The sequence below is a fragment of the Amblyraja radiata genome, chromosome 3 (genome assembly GCF_010909765.2).
Source record: "Amblyraja radiata isolate CabotCenter1 chromosome 3, sAmbRad1.1.pri, whole genome shotgun sequence".
In the NCBI taxonomy this organism is placed as follows: Eukaryota; Metazoa; Chordata; class Chondrichthyes; order Rajiformes; family Rajidae; genus Amblyraja; species Amblyraja radiata.
The window spans coordinates 66,919,038-66,933,343 of NC_045958.1; the positions used below are offsets into that span (position 1 = coordinate 66,919,038).

Genomic DNA, 14,306 nt, shown 5'->3' on the forward strand with positions numbered 1-14,306 from the left:
TGAATGGATGGTGATCACAGTTTTGACTTCAGGGAATGGGCATTGATGCAAAAAACTCCATTGAGAGGATTAATGGATATTACACGTGTTTCATCATCATAACAGTCATGAAGTATGGGCCATTATGGTTTTACAGATTTAATTATCATTGAAGCTAAAGTATTTATTTTACCTCAATTAAAGTGCACATCTTTTGAACAGTGATGTAAATCAGTATATTGGTAAATTGACTATCTTCTCTGTCTGGGTTTTAAATTTGTTCCTGTGTCATTATAATTCTGATTTATCTGTCTTCCATTTAGCTAAATGTGTTATGTATAAATAGCTTCATTATGGTATTGTAAGAAATTATAAAATATTCTTGTGGAGTTCAATTTTGCAGTGATTGACGAAGCTTAACTAAGCACCAGTCTAGAAAAGAAAATTGGAAAGAATATTATGTCTTCCTTTCTGTTGCTCATTCTCCCCACTAAATCTTTTCATTCTGTGCACCTAGTTCTTGGTCATTGCACCAGTGAAGTCATTGAAAATATGTCTCATTCGAAGTTTACAGAAGGTACAACCATGAGTTATAAGGGTGAGGATTATACCTGTCAGGGGTCAATTCACAAGTGGTTACAGCTGTCTGGAAGAGAATCTTTGATCTGATTTATCTTTGGTGTTTACAGGGATGAAGGCCAATGATTGACAGATGCTATTTTGGCCTTCATACTCATCCTTCGTGCGAGAAAGAAATGTGAAGGATAGGTCAAATCTATTGGCTAGGTCAGGCACTGCTGAGGGATATACCTTCTGAATACTTGAGTATATATGGTGTCAAGGGAACTGCCTTCTGAATACTTAAGTACATTAGGAATTGTAACAGCAAAGTTCGTTGTAAGATTCCAAATAAAGGGAAAATTACTGCTTTTTAGTTTGCTGTGTGGAAATCAATTAATTTATCTGAACTACATTTGTGGTACATCCACCATGACGGACCTTGGCCACGGTGGCGCAGCGGTATAGTACTTTCCTTACAGCGCTTGCAGCGCCGGAGACCCAGGTTCGATCCCGTCTACGGGTGCTATCTGTACAGAGTTTGTATGTTCTCCCCGTGACCGCGTGGGTTTTATCTGAAATCTTCGGTTTCCTCCCACACTCCAAAGACGTATAGGTATGTGGGTTAATTGGCTTGGTGTTTGTGTAAATTGTTCCTAGTGTGTAGGATAGTGTTAATGTGCGGGGATCGCTGGTCGGTGTGGACTCAGTGGGCAAAGGGCCTGTTTCCACGCTGTATCTCTAAACTAAAAACAAAACTAAAATGAATGTTCAGAGTGATTGGTGGGGTGCCTGTGAAGTGTGTAGCTTAGCACTGACCTCCTTGAGTGTTGTTGGAGCTGTACTTATCTAGATAAATGGAGAGTACACATCTGACATCTCTTGCAGGGTGAGAGCCTTTGGGTATCAGGTGTTGAATTCCTCACTACAAAATAGCCAACCTGTTCTGGTAGATATATGGCTTAGCGAATTGAGTTTCTGGTCAGCGGCAGTTCCTTGTTTTTACATCTTGATGCTAAATTCGGTTAACTGGTGGTTCAATATCAATGAGTGACTTTTATCTTGTCTCCCACAGATGTGTGCCTGCAGTGCAAAAATAGGCTATTATGCCAATTATTTCCAGGCTTTTACCTTTGACTTCACCAACATAGCCCTCTGTTCCTTTCTTCCCATGAGTGTAATATTTAGATGGTGGAAGTGCTGCCAAACTGGTTGCTTAATCCCAAAAGGCCTTTTATTTTTCTCCATTTATGAACATAGCCTGGATACATTCAGAGAAAATTGATGCCGAGTATTTCTCATAGATCATTTGAAACATTTTTTAATTAGTTGTGCTTAGTCCCTAGTTCTAAAAATAAGATGTTTAAAATAAGAAGCCCACTGAGTTTCTGTGATATTTGGTGCATTCAACCACTGAACCAAAGGGTTTAGCAGATAGATTTTAACAATGAATGGATGATGTTATATGCATAGAACAAGAGTAATTTGCACGATTCCTGTGACTTAAGTATTTTCCCAAAAATAATTTTGTTACCTGCATTTCAATCCACTGGGCTGTGAATTGATGTGCTCTGGAGAAATTTAGCAGAAGGATACTGTTGCTTTTGATCAGATCCCAGTGTCGATTTGCATTTTAAATCCAAGTCTTCATCTGATACATTATTATTCTTTAATATATAAGGTACTTGGAGTGTTTTTGCATGAAAGCTAAGTATATTATGCCCGTTTGAAGGCTATTAGTAGTTTTTACCCAGTTTCTGAATCATTTGACATTTCTTTTCAATTTGGTTGCCTTGATTTTTGGCAATGGTGGCAATGGCAAAGTCAATTGTTATGATCTAAAATTCATCTAATAGGCATGCACTCAAACACTTAACAGTTATGAAGTGTGTTGTACATCTAATATGATTTTGCAATTGTTGCAAAGAATTCTCCAAATTTATAACACCCAATAATATTTTTAAATCAATTTTCTGCAGATAGAAGTCTTTCCCAAAGCAAGTCTGCCTTTTCACTTTCCACTTATTTAGTAGTCTTTCCAAAAAATCTTCATATGTTTTTTCTTCTCAACATTCAAATATTTTGATAATTTTGATAAATATTTTTTAACATTGCAGGCACAGGATAAATGGAGATTCCTCTTGTTTTTGCTCAGCATTGTGCACGTTTTCTTCCTTTCTTGTTTTTACTTTTAAGTTCTCCATTTCTACTTGTTACATATTGTTGAACATAATTTCCAATGTCTCTTCATTCCTCTTCCAATGTCGAATACCTCAATGCACTGCTTTTCTTTCCTGAAATCTTTCATGTACTTCATAGATAATCTGTGTTCTCTGACAAACTATCACAATGTCAGATATGCAGTGTTTTACAGTTCATCTAAAATATTTATATTACTAATTCATCGTCTTGTTAGATAAGTAGACACATGTGCACAAATGACAGATAAAATTATTTCTTCATTATTTTGTAAATGTCAATTACATCTATTTCCCAAATAACAAAGAGGCTATTCTCTGGCCTTCATTTCATTTAAAGGGTGTTCTGTAGTTTAACTAGTTAGTTGCTCAAATAAATTTCAAAACACTAGCTGTTTTACTGAACCAAAATAAACTTTCGTTTGTTCTCCTTTCTTGAAAACTTTTATTGAAAGTGCCGATGGGATAATGAAAGTAAGTAGTTCGGAGATGTTGCTTAGTTCTACAATGAAAAGAAAGGAAGTTTATGTCGGAAATTTTCTGAATTTTGAAATAATGCTTTTTTCTTGTGATAATTCATTTAGAAACATAGAAACATAGAAAATAGGTGCAGGAGTAGGCCATTCGGCCCTTCGAGCCTGCACCGCCATTCAATATGATCATGGCTGATCATCCAACTCAGTATCCCATCCCTGCCTTCTCTCCATACCACCTGATCCCTTTAGCCACAAGGGCCACATCTAACTCCCTCTTAAATATAGCCAATGAACTGGCCTCAACTATCTTTTGTGGCAGAGAATTCCACAGATTCACCTGTGTAAAAAATGATTTTCTCATCTCGGTCCTAAAAGACTTCCCTCTTATCCTTAAACTGTGACCCCTAGTTCTGGACTTCCCCAACATTGGGAATAATCTTCCTGCATCTAGCCTGTCCAACCTCTTAAGAATTTTGTACGTTTCTATAAGATCCCCCCTCAATCTTCTAAATTCTAGCGTGTACAAGCCGAGTCTATCCAGTCTTTCTTCATATGAAATTCCTGCCATCCCAGGAATCAGTCTGGTGAACCTTCTCTGTACTCCCTCTATGGCAAGAATGTCTTTCCTCAGATTAGGAGACCAAAACTGTATGCAATGCTCCAGGTGTGGTCTCACCAAGACCCTGTACAACTGCAGTAGAACCTCCCTGCTCTTATACTCAAATCCTTTTGCTATGAAATTTGTGGTACTCTTTTGGGCATGTGGAACAAGAAAACATTAAACTAAAAAGGTGTGGAGTATTTGTAAGGGATAGATTAGGACTGTTCTCTACAGCCATGACTGGGAGGCCAAGAGGCTGTGCTTTTGTCATGGTTAAGGACTACACTCTGCTGTCGAGGAAGGGCTTACAATGAGGTGGAGAGGATCCATTGTTGTGGACCTCAGAGAAATAGATGATTAAAGAAGACAGAATAAAGTTCTGATATGGAAGTTGAAGGATCTAAGATGATATCTATCTATATATTAAAACTGTGTGTGTGTGTGTGTGTGTGTATGTCAGATTCGGCCTTTGATTCCTTGGTCCGCCAGCACCACACACTGCATCTCCGTCTTTTTTTCCATTTCGGCTGCTGATGCCCGGCTCTGCTCGAAAAACGCCAAAATTTTTCCCTACCGCTGGTGCCCGGCCCGGCTCTGTCACGCTGCCTCAAGCCAAACATCGTAACTTCAACCGCTGCTTTTCGCCCTCGGCCGAAAAGCAGCGGGGGAACAGCGAGCGTGACAGAGCCGGCGTGTCAGAAGCGCCGAGGATGCCAGGTCTCACAGTCTCTGATCATTCCACAGTGAGTTCAGTTCGGTAACAACACCCCCCCCTCCCCCCCCCCCACCCCCTCCCTCCCCCCCCCCTACCCCCTCCCTCCCCGTACTCAGGGTCTGAAGCACGTTCGGGGACCAGACCCAATGGGTCTGCACTTGGTCTAGTATATTATTAAAACTCTTTGTGTGTGTGTGTGTGTGTGTCAGTGTCAGTGTCATCTGGGCACAATTCCACCTATATTTCTGAACTTTTTGATCCTTGAAATTTAAAAAACAGCCCAAACTCACCTATTTTAAGACAAAAAGTCCGACTGACATCACAATTCACTTGCAAGGCAGGACAGGACATTCCTTTTTTTAATTATACAAATACTTTTATTTAAAAAAAATTAAAATAGATATACAAATTAGCACAATCAAAGACTGCCTATGTTGACAATTTTACAAACAAACAATCATCAAATTAATATAACGGCAACTTTATCAACAAAACACTCAACCACCCGCGGTGACCAGTAATGACGGAAGGCCTCAAGACCCCGTGGACATCGCATGTTCCCTCTCCAGGGACACGCGGGCACGGACGTAGGCCCAGAAAAGGGGCAGGCAGTTAACCCTGGTGCGGCCGTCGACTACCTGCTGCTTGGACCCGCGAATGGCCATCTTGGCCAGGCCCAGGAGCAGACGGACAGGGAGATCCCCCCCCCTTCCTCCCGACCTCTCCCCTCTGTACCGGGTGCCCAAATATCAGGAGTGTGGGGCTAAAATGTAGCCAAAACTTGAGGAACAGCCCCTTTAGATAGTCGAACAGGGGCTGCAACCTCTCACACTGCATGTACAAATGGAACACTGTCTCCTTCTCGCCGCAGAAGTGACAGGCGGCTAGCGAGTCCGTGAACCGGTTCAAGTATCTGTTACGGGCCACAGCCATGTGCAGCACTCACCACCCCAGGTAAAGGGGGAGGACTCCCTTATAGAGAGACCTCCACTGAGGACCACTCCGGATGTCAGGTGGTAACACGGACCGCCAGGGCGTGCCCGGACCGACGACAAGGGTGAGGAAGTGCAGAGTGTGCAGGGGCAGCCTGTACAGTACGCGCCTCTCTATGTCACGGAACAGCACGCTGGGCAACTCGGAAAGGCGGCTCATGTTGCGTGGGGCCGGCTCTCGGGAAGGGACCCAGGCCATAGGTCCTATGTGCAATTCCGACGGAGCGGGGGTAAGCTCGGCCGGAATCGCTACACGCACACGCCTCTCCTCGATACCCACCATGATAGTGTGAGGACCGTCCCCCTCACAGCCACAACACCTCCCTCGCCCTGTGGAGCACCGCCCTGGCTAAAGGTGACCAGATTTCAGGCTTTAAGTATATCTTGATAAAAGCCAGGTAAATCCTGCCTAGCGTGTCGACAAACTTAAAGCACACGGTATACAAACTTAAAGCACACGGTATTGGGGGTTCAGTATTGATGTGGATAGAGAACTGGCTGGCCGACAGGAAGCAAAGAGTAGGAGTAAACGGGTCCTTTTCACAATGGCAGGCAGTGGGTACCGCAAGGCTCAGTTCTGGGTCCCCAGCTATTTACAATACATATTAATGATTTGGACGAGGGAATTGAATGCAACATCTCCAAGTTTGCGGATAACACGAAGCTGGGGGGCAGTGTTAAGCGGCCTTTTCACGGGGCGAGTTGACGCAAGATGTCACCAGAGTGAAGAGGTCGTGGTCCAGCACGAGTCTCGCACGATATAACGGTAGTAGATAAAGAGTTCCCACGGTACTCGGCATTTCTGCTATTTGTGCGAGTGACTTGTCCCTTTCCCGAGCTTTCCCGTTAAATCTTGAATGAACATCGTGAACTACACGTGACACAAATGATGTAACTTTTTTTTTCACACACTATATATATCCTCCCTTGGTTGAATTGGCTCATTTGGAGACATATTTTACTGTGTATGTGGGAGACACAGATGGACTGAGCACAGTACCTCGGTCTTACTGTGTGTGGGAGAGGGGGAGAAAGAGACGTACACTCACAGAGGCAGAGTCTCTCAGCCTGTGTAAGAGAGAGAGAGAGAGAGAGAGAGGCACACACAAGGTGGATGTGAAATCTCACCTGCCTGTTTCAGTGACAGACACCCGCCGTCAGTAAATGAAGACACCCCCATATGTCTCCCCCTCCTCTCCCTCGACTCCCCCACCTTTCTCTCCCAACTCCAGTCCCGTCCCGACCCCCTGGGAAACTGAATAGAGCAACAGTCAACTGCTGCCTGTGCGCTGATATGACAATAAAGGCTACTTTACTTTACTGAGTTAAAGAGTTCCCACGGTAGACTGTAAAACTGGGACCCTGGTTCTGGACTCCCCCAACACCGGAATCCTTCTTCAGACAGCCTAATCGGAATTGAGTCTGAAGATGTGTCTCGTCCCGAAACATCAGCTTTTTTTCTCCAGAGATGCTGCTTGACTCGCTGAGTTACTCCAGCTTTTTGTGTCTGTCTTCGGTTTAAACCAGCATGTACAGTTCACTCCTTACACGGGTCTCTGTACAACATTGATTGGTAGCGTTCCGGACCCCTGGACCCGAGGACTCCGACCTGTATCTCTCAAAGAAGTACATGTGAAAAATTTCTCACGGACCATAAAAATGCGTAACCTTTCAGTAAAGTCCCTTTTAAAGTCCCTTTTAAAGATTATAGTTATTTTCTTGAATCTCATTAACATAACTCATGAATATGTTGATGTCCATATGCGGATGCAAATCTTTATTTTTATTTATTTTTTAAATTCAATCCCACATAAGATAATTTTTACTCACCTTCTGTTCCCTCTGTCCAGCTTCCGGGTTCACCGTTCGCAGGAGTTCCCACGGTACCCGCAAGAGTTATTACGGATATCGCACTGGCCACTACGTTCATATAATGTTGCAATACTCAACCACAAGTGTACAAGTCACTCTTGGAGAAATTCAAACTTTCTTGAATTTTCTCCCGAGTGACCAAGTTACACGATGACCTGCCGTTAGCGCTACGGTGGTCCACGGTGGTCCACGAATGCCGCACTGTTATTGCACGAGGTTCCCACGATGTTAAACTCCGGTTAACTCTTGCGTCAAATCGCCCCGTGAAAAGGCCGCTTTAGCTGTGAGGAGGATGCTAGGAGGCTGCAAGGTGACTTGGATAGGCTGGATGAGTGGGCAAATGCATGCCAGATGCAGTATAATGTGGATAAATGTGAGGTTATCCACTTTGGTGGCAAAAACAGGAAAGTAGACTATTATCTGAATGGTGGCCGATTAGGAAAAGGGGAGATGCAACGAGGCCTGGGTGTCATGGTACACCAGTCATTGAAAGTAGGCATGCAGGTGCAGCAGGCAGTGAAGAAAGTGAATGGTATGTTAGCATTCATAGCAAAAGGATTTGAGTATAGGAGCAGGGAGGTTCTATTGCAGTTGTACAGGGTCTTGGTGAGACCACACCTGGAGTATTGCATACAGTTTTAGTCTCCTAATCTGAGGAAAGACATTCTTGCCATAGATGGAGTACAGAGAAGGTTCACCAGACTGATTCCTGGGATGTCAGGACTTTCATATCAAGAAAGACTGGATAGACTCGGCTTGTACTAGCTAGAATTTAGAAGATTGAGGGGGGATCTTATAGAAACTTCCAAAATTCTTAAGGGGTTGGACAGGCTAGATGCAGGAAGATTGTTCCCGATGTTGGGGAAGTCCAGAACAAGGGTCACAGTTTAAGGATAAGGGGGAAATCTTTTAGGACCGAGATGAGAAAAACATTTTTCACACAATGCTCTCCCCCGGTAAGAGCACGCCAAGGAGGCCTGACCAACGCCCTAGCCGGGCAACGACTTTCGCCTCCAGCTCCTGCCAGTTCGCCGGCCAAGCCCCCTTAGTTGGACTCAGGTAGACCGCCAGGTAGAGGAGGTGCGTGATGCTCCACGCATAAGATGTCATCTCCTCCAGCAGGGAGTCCATCTCCCACTAACCCACCAAGAGACCAGAACACTTCCCCCAGTTAATCCTGGCGGAGGATGCAGCTGAGAAAACCTGCTGGCACTCGCACAACCTCTGCAGGCCAACAGGGTCGGTGAACATCAAAAGGACATCATCTTCGTAGGCCGAAAGAACCACCTGCACCCCCGGCCCCGGTAAAGCCAGGCCTGTCAACTGCCTACGGAGAAGGCATAGGAATGGCTCTACACAGATGGAATACAGCTCCAAAACATCACCCAAGTCTGAAGAACTCGGTACATAGATCATTGATAGTCGTAAATGCTAATGAAAAGCTGTAATTGTCTTCTCTCTTAAGCCAAGAGAGAATGGCTCTGTCAGGTGTCCATGTCCTCCAGATGGGGCCTGATCCTCTGAATTGCTCCAGCACTTTGTTTTTTTCTTGTAAACCAGATCCTTTGGTCTCCATTATTCTATTTTTGTGAATATGCTATTTTAATCAATGCAAATTTTCCTTTTTATTGTGAGATATTTTTATTTCCCAAATAAAATAGTGATTCCTTTTTAAAGCTCTCACACGACCTTGCATTTCAGAGCCAGAAACAATGTTTCATTTCAGCAATTCTTGCGAGAAAGTTAAACCCCTGTCACACGGTACGAGACGACCCACGAGTGACCACGAGTTTAAAACAAATTAAACTCGTATTAATCACGTGCAATTAACGTAGCGGGAACGTCAGAACTCGTGGACGCAACTTAGCGACTCGTGGCGCTAACGGCAGGTACCCGGGAAACTTGTTAAACTCTTGAAAAACTTTGATTTCCACGAGTCAAATTTACTCTTGAAGTTAAAAATTGAAACATTTAAACTCGTTGTAAGAACGTAGTTGCCCGTGAGTTTACCGTAGTGATTCGTGAGTCTACCGTGTGCATTCTTTAACTCAGCGGGACAGGCAGCATCTCTGGAGAGAAGGAATGGGTGACGGGATGACGTTTCCAAAATTCTGCTGCGTCTTTGTGTTACTCCAGCACCGTGTGTTCACTTTTTGTCAACCAGCATCTGCCCTTGTGTATGACATTATTTGTATCCGTGGCAGTTGATTGTCGCTCCCTTCAGTTTCCCAGGGGGTCGGGACGGGACAGGAGTTGGGAGGGAAAGGTGGGGGGGGGGGGGGGGGGAGCGGGGGGGGGGGGGGGGGCGGGGGGGGGGGTGACAGTACGGGAGACAAGTGTACTGACTGTGGGCAGACACTTTGGTAGTGATTGCCCATGGGGTTCACTGTCAAGGACTTCATAATGCAGAGAGCATTATAAACAGTGGAGCGATTAACCCTGGAAAGGGGGGAGACTTCTCTCTGAGTTGGACCCAGGAAACTGAAGCAGGCTCACGTAGACATAATATTTTCTTGAGGTTATTAACGACAGATAAATGGATGGGAAGGGTTTAGAGGGCTATGGACCACATGCAGGCAAATAGGACTATCCCAAGACACCAACTTGGACGGCACGGCCAAGCTGGGCCGAAGGACCTGTTTCCGTGTTGTACAGCATTCTTCCCAATAACCCTTTCTAGCTTAAGTCCTCCCTCCACCACCTCCAGTTTAAATTCAATTTGGAATATTTTGGAGGACCAAGAAACCAAGAAACCAAGCACCATGACTAAGGCCTATCCAGTGGGATTGACATGTTTTCTATTTTTCCTTTCTAAAGATGCAGTGTATTTTGGTGACTATTGCACACTGCAGACCAGAAGTGCCTTCAATACCCAGAGAGAAGGGATGGGCGGGTTAGATGAGCAGGAGAGTGGGGTTGTTTGCAGTTGCAGAGGGAGGGGGCAATTGCGGTACAGTTCCCAGTCTCAGCTCCACCGAGCGTGTGGACGTGGACGGGTGGCTTGGTTGGTGGCGGCCCATGGTGTGGCAGAGCTGGCGTGCCCGCTGACTCCCATCCCCCCCCCCCCCCGGTCCGGGGCCACGCTGGGAGAGAGCCCCCGAGCACCTGCCCCGGGGCGACTGGCACTGACCTGCTGGCGTCGCCGACGTGAAGATGGTGCAAAGACCCCGCGCCCGGTGCAATGGGCGGGGAGCTGGAGAACGGAGGGAAGGGGTCACACACATGGCCGGGAAGCAGAGGGGTGGTGATGGGGGTGGGGGTGGCGACAGACAGGGCCAACAATGAGATGGAGAAAGACAGAAACACTGACAATAGTGCATGATCTCTCGTTTTGGCGGGTGATTGCCCGCTGTTTCTGACGCTAAAGCCTTGGGATCATTTCACTTCGTGTTGGCGTGTAGGAGGAGGGGGGTATTGTGCTGTTTGATCGCCCCCTGCTATCCCAGGGACAGGGAGACACAGAGGCTTTTGAGACTGGTGGGCAATCACTACCAAAGTGCCTGCCCATACAGTCAGTACACCTCTCCTACACTTGTCTCCCATACTAAGTCACCCCAACCCCCCCCTCCCAACTCCCCTCCCCTCCCTCACCCCCCCCCCTCCCCTCCCTCCCCCACCTTTCCCTCCCAACTCCAGTCCCATCCCGACCCCCTGGGAAACTGAAGGGAGCGACAATCAACTGCCACGGATACAAATAATGTCCTACACAAGAAAGGGCGGCTGCTGGTTGACAAAAAGTGAACACACGGTGCTGGAGTAACACAAAGACGCAGCAGAATTTTGGAAACATCATCCCGTCACCCATTCCTTCTCTCCAGAGATGCTGCCTGTCCCGCTGAGTGACCATACTGAGGCAATTCCCACGTATATGAAGCAGAGAGAAACGTGAGTTCTACACGGCTCTGCCCGACTTTTGAGAATGGATTTGGTGGTTTGTACCCACTCCCCCTCCCTGAAGACCCACCCACCCACCCAGCCGGACAGCGGCGGAAGCGACATTTCCAAGAGAATGGGGCAGAGAGCTGGGGCAGGGCTGGGATGGGAGCAGGGCAGATGAGGCGCACCAAAGGAACAACCAAGTTGATGGATGCAAGGGGCAGGCGGTGGAGGTCTTGTGCCCCAGCGAGGTAGACCGCTGTTCCCTCTGCTAATGCACACACAGAAAGAGGGAGATGAGAGCAGAGAATGATCCCAGCCTAACCTAAGAGCCTTGTCACCCCAGACAGATTAATGACGCCTGCGCATACCCCCCCCCCCCCCACCCCAACCTCCCTCCACCTCAACTCACGCCTGGGCACCAAAGCAGCTCAGGAAGCGAACCCTGAGCTCCGTCTCCCAACAATCTGATGTGCAACTGATGTGAAAGAACAGCGGCTGCGGCCGGCTGGCACCCGGCATGGACTTCTCACACCCTCACACAAAAATGTGTGTGCGAATAAACAAAAACAAGGAATAAAACCAAAAAGGCAACTAAAAATATATTCCGCTTAGAACGAGCAGGCGTGGAGACATCGGTCCACATTCAAAGATTTAATCTCCCGTCTCCCCGCAGTGTGTAGACCTGGCAGTAAATTCAAGATGGAGCTGTCTTCTTTAACACTGTTGCTTCGCCGCCACCGCCTCCTTGCTGCACAATGGCAGCGAGTGCGGGGCCGAGATCCTGCCTAATTTTTTAAAGTTCTGAAATTGAATAACTTTCAATACTGAATCAGAATATACTTACTGTATGAGATGCTGTCCAGCTCCACTATTTGATACTTAAAACAGGCCTTCATTCACGGTTGGCTTAAGAGTAACTCGGGAGAGGAACTTGGTACATCGCAGAAATTAGAAGTAAACGGCAAACTTAGACATACACGTGGGAACTCGTTTAAACTCGTGAACATAAACTTGGAATCTCGTAGACAACAACGAGTGTGATTTTTTCTTTCACTCTGGATCACTCTTGGGTGGACTCGCACCATTACATTCCTTTGGACTTCCCTGGTTGAAGAAAGAACCATTCCATGATCATTCAATTCCAGCACTTGGATTCTATCTTCAGTATAAAACAGCATCTGCAGTTTCTTTGTACGCATTCCATATTTAACATGTCCAGTTTCGGAACATAATATTAATGTCAGATTCACCTCGTTAATTCTCTTTGCAAAAATATAATATATTCACTCCGTTTCTCACAATACCTCAGACTTTTCACTTCATATTTCATGCTGATGAATCTTTGTTGGATTTTTTCCAAGAATATTCTTGAGATGGAGCAGTGAGTACTGATGCTCTGACCCAGTTGAGCTTTGAGTTATGTTATGAATACTTTCAGTCACATTTATTTGCTTTAATATTCCATTGCTTTTGTGATGTAATAAAGAAGTCAATTAGAGCTTTCCATTAGTATTTACGACTATCAATGATCTATGTACTTGGTTCCTTTTTTTAAATCATCAGTATTTACCTTTTTAAATCAAACTATCATCAGTAATTCTTGTGTCCATTGTAAATATTCTAGGATGTTCTTTTAATTTGTACCCAAAATTATAAAGGGATAATCCATTAATTATCAGACGATCACAGATTGATTGTAAATGCAATAAACAGCTATATTTGGTACTTTACGTGAGAACCCAAAACAGGATAATAGTTTAGAACATGGAATTTTGAATGATTTGAACCTAAATTCAAAAGTAACTCTTCCAATAATTTTGTGCAATCCCTCCATGTTAAATAATTATTTTTATACTATGAAACTAGGATGTTTTATGTTTCCACTTCCAAACTTCAAATAAGATTCACATAATAAACAATAGTTCAAAAATAATACTGCCACAAGATAAGGTGACAAAAAGAGTCTGATTCATCATTTTCTTACCATGCATTTGACTGCAATAAACAGTCTCTGCCATTGCTAGGCCCAGCTCATTTAATTGAGAAACAAAAAATTGCAGATGCTGGTTTCAAGATGCAAAGTGCTGGAGTAACTCAGCTGGCCAGGCAGCATCTCTGGCGAACATGGATAGGAGATGTTTTGGGTCGCGATCCAGTCTGAAGAAGAGTCCCGAACTGAAACATCACCTAGTCATGTTACCCAGAGATGCTGCCTGCCCCACTGAGTTTCTCCAGCACTTTCTGTCCAATTTAATTGAGATGTGGTTTCACCACGTCTGCAGTTACTGTTCCTCCGTCACTAATGTTACGTTGAAGTGATAATGAATGCGTGTTTCATTGGATAAACGCAGAATTATGAGATTTTAGGTAAAAAAATTTAGGTTAAAAATTAAACCTAACTCTTTTCTCTTACAGAAATGCGTTTTCTGCAGAAAAAGAGCTAAGAAGACTTTGGGTGCTTGTATTCAGTGCTCTTATGGACGTTGTCCAACATCCTTCCACGTAACCTGTGCCCATGCAGCAGGCATCGTAATGGAACCAGATGACTGGCCATACGTTGTCCTCATCACATGCTTCAGACACAAGACAAATTCAAGTGTGGTGAGTATTTTATTCACTTCCATTTGCTCTCACATGAGAATGTTTGTTGGCAGATTTTGAATTTTAATTATTAATAATATATCTTATATATTACTAAAAGTCTGATCTTGACCGCTTTTGGCCCACTGTGCTGCGATTTACGAGAGACCGCCGCCACCTATGGCCGTCATTTTTGGCCACCCATCGATGAAAAATAAGAGAGATATTAACGTTTTTTAAAATATTGCCATTCTCTCTGCTGCCCCCGCTGGCAGCAGGGGGGAGGGACTATAAAACCTGGAAGTGTAGTCCCTCACTCAGTCTCTGCCAGACCCAGGAAGCGAGAGGTTCACAGCCCTCTGAGCTGCTAATAACACTAAATGCACGTCTACTCCACTCCGGGGGCGCTGTTCTGGCAGCAGCCATGTCAGCAGCGCATCAGTTGTTTCAACCTTT

The 14,306-nt window shown here is 45.0% G+C and overlaps 1 protein-coding gene across 5 annotated transcripts in view; it reads left to right on the plus strand.

The window, feature by feature from the left end:
* Window positions 1–14,306, plus strand: part of kdm4c (lysine demethylase 4C) — a 353,632-nt gene that overhangs the window by 284,343 nt on the left and 54,983 nt on the right. For all 5 annotated transcript variants that reach the window (XM_033017965.1, XM_033017969.1, XM_033017967.1 and 2 more), the window contains one exon: window positions 13,686–13,871. In XM_033017965.1, the coding sequence (XP_032873856.1) occupies window positions 13,686–13,871 (186 nt within the window). The remainder of the gene's footprint in view (window positions 1–13,685; window positions 13,872–14,306) is intronic.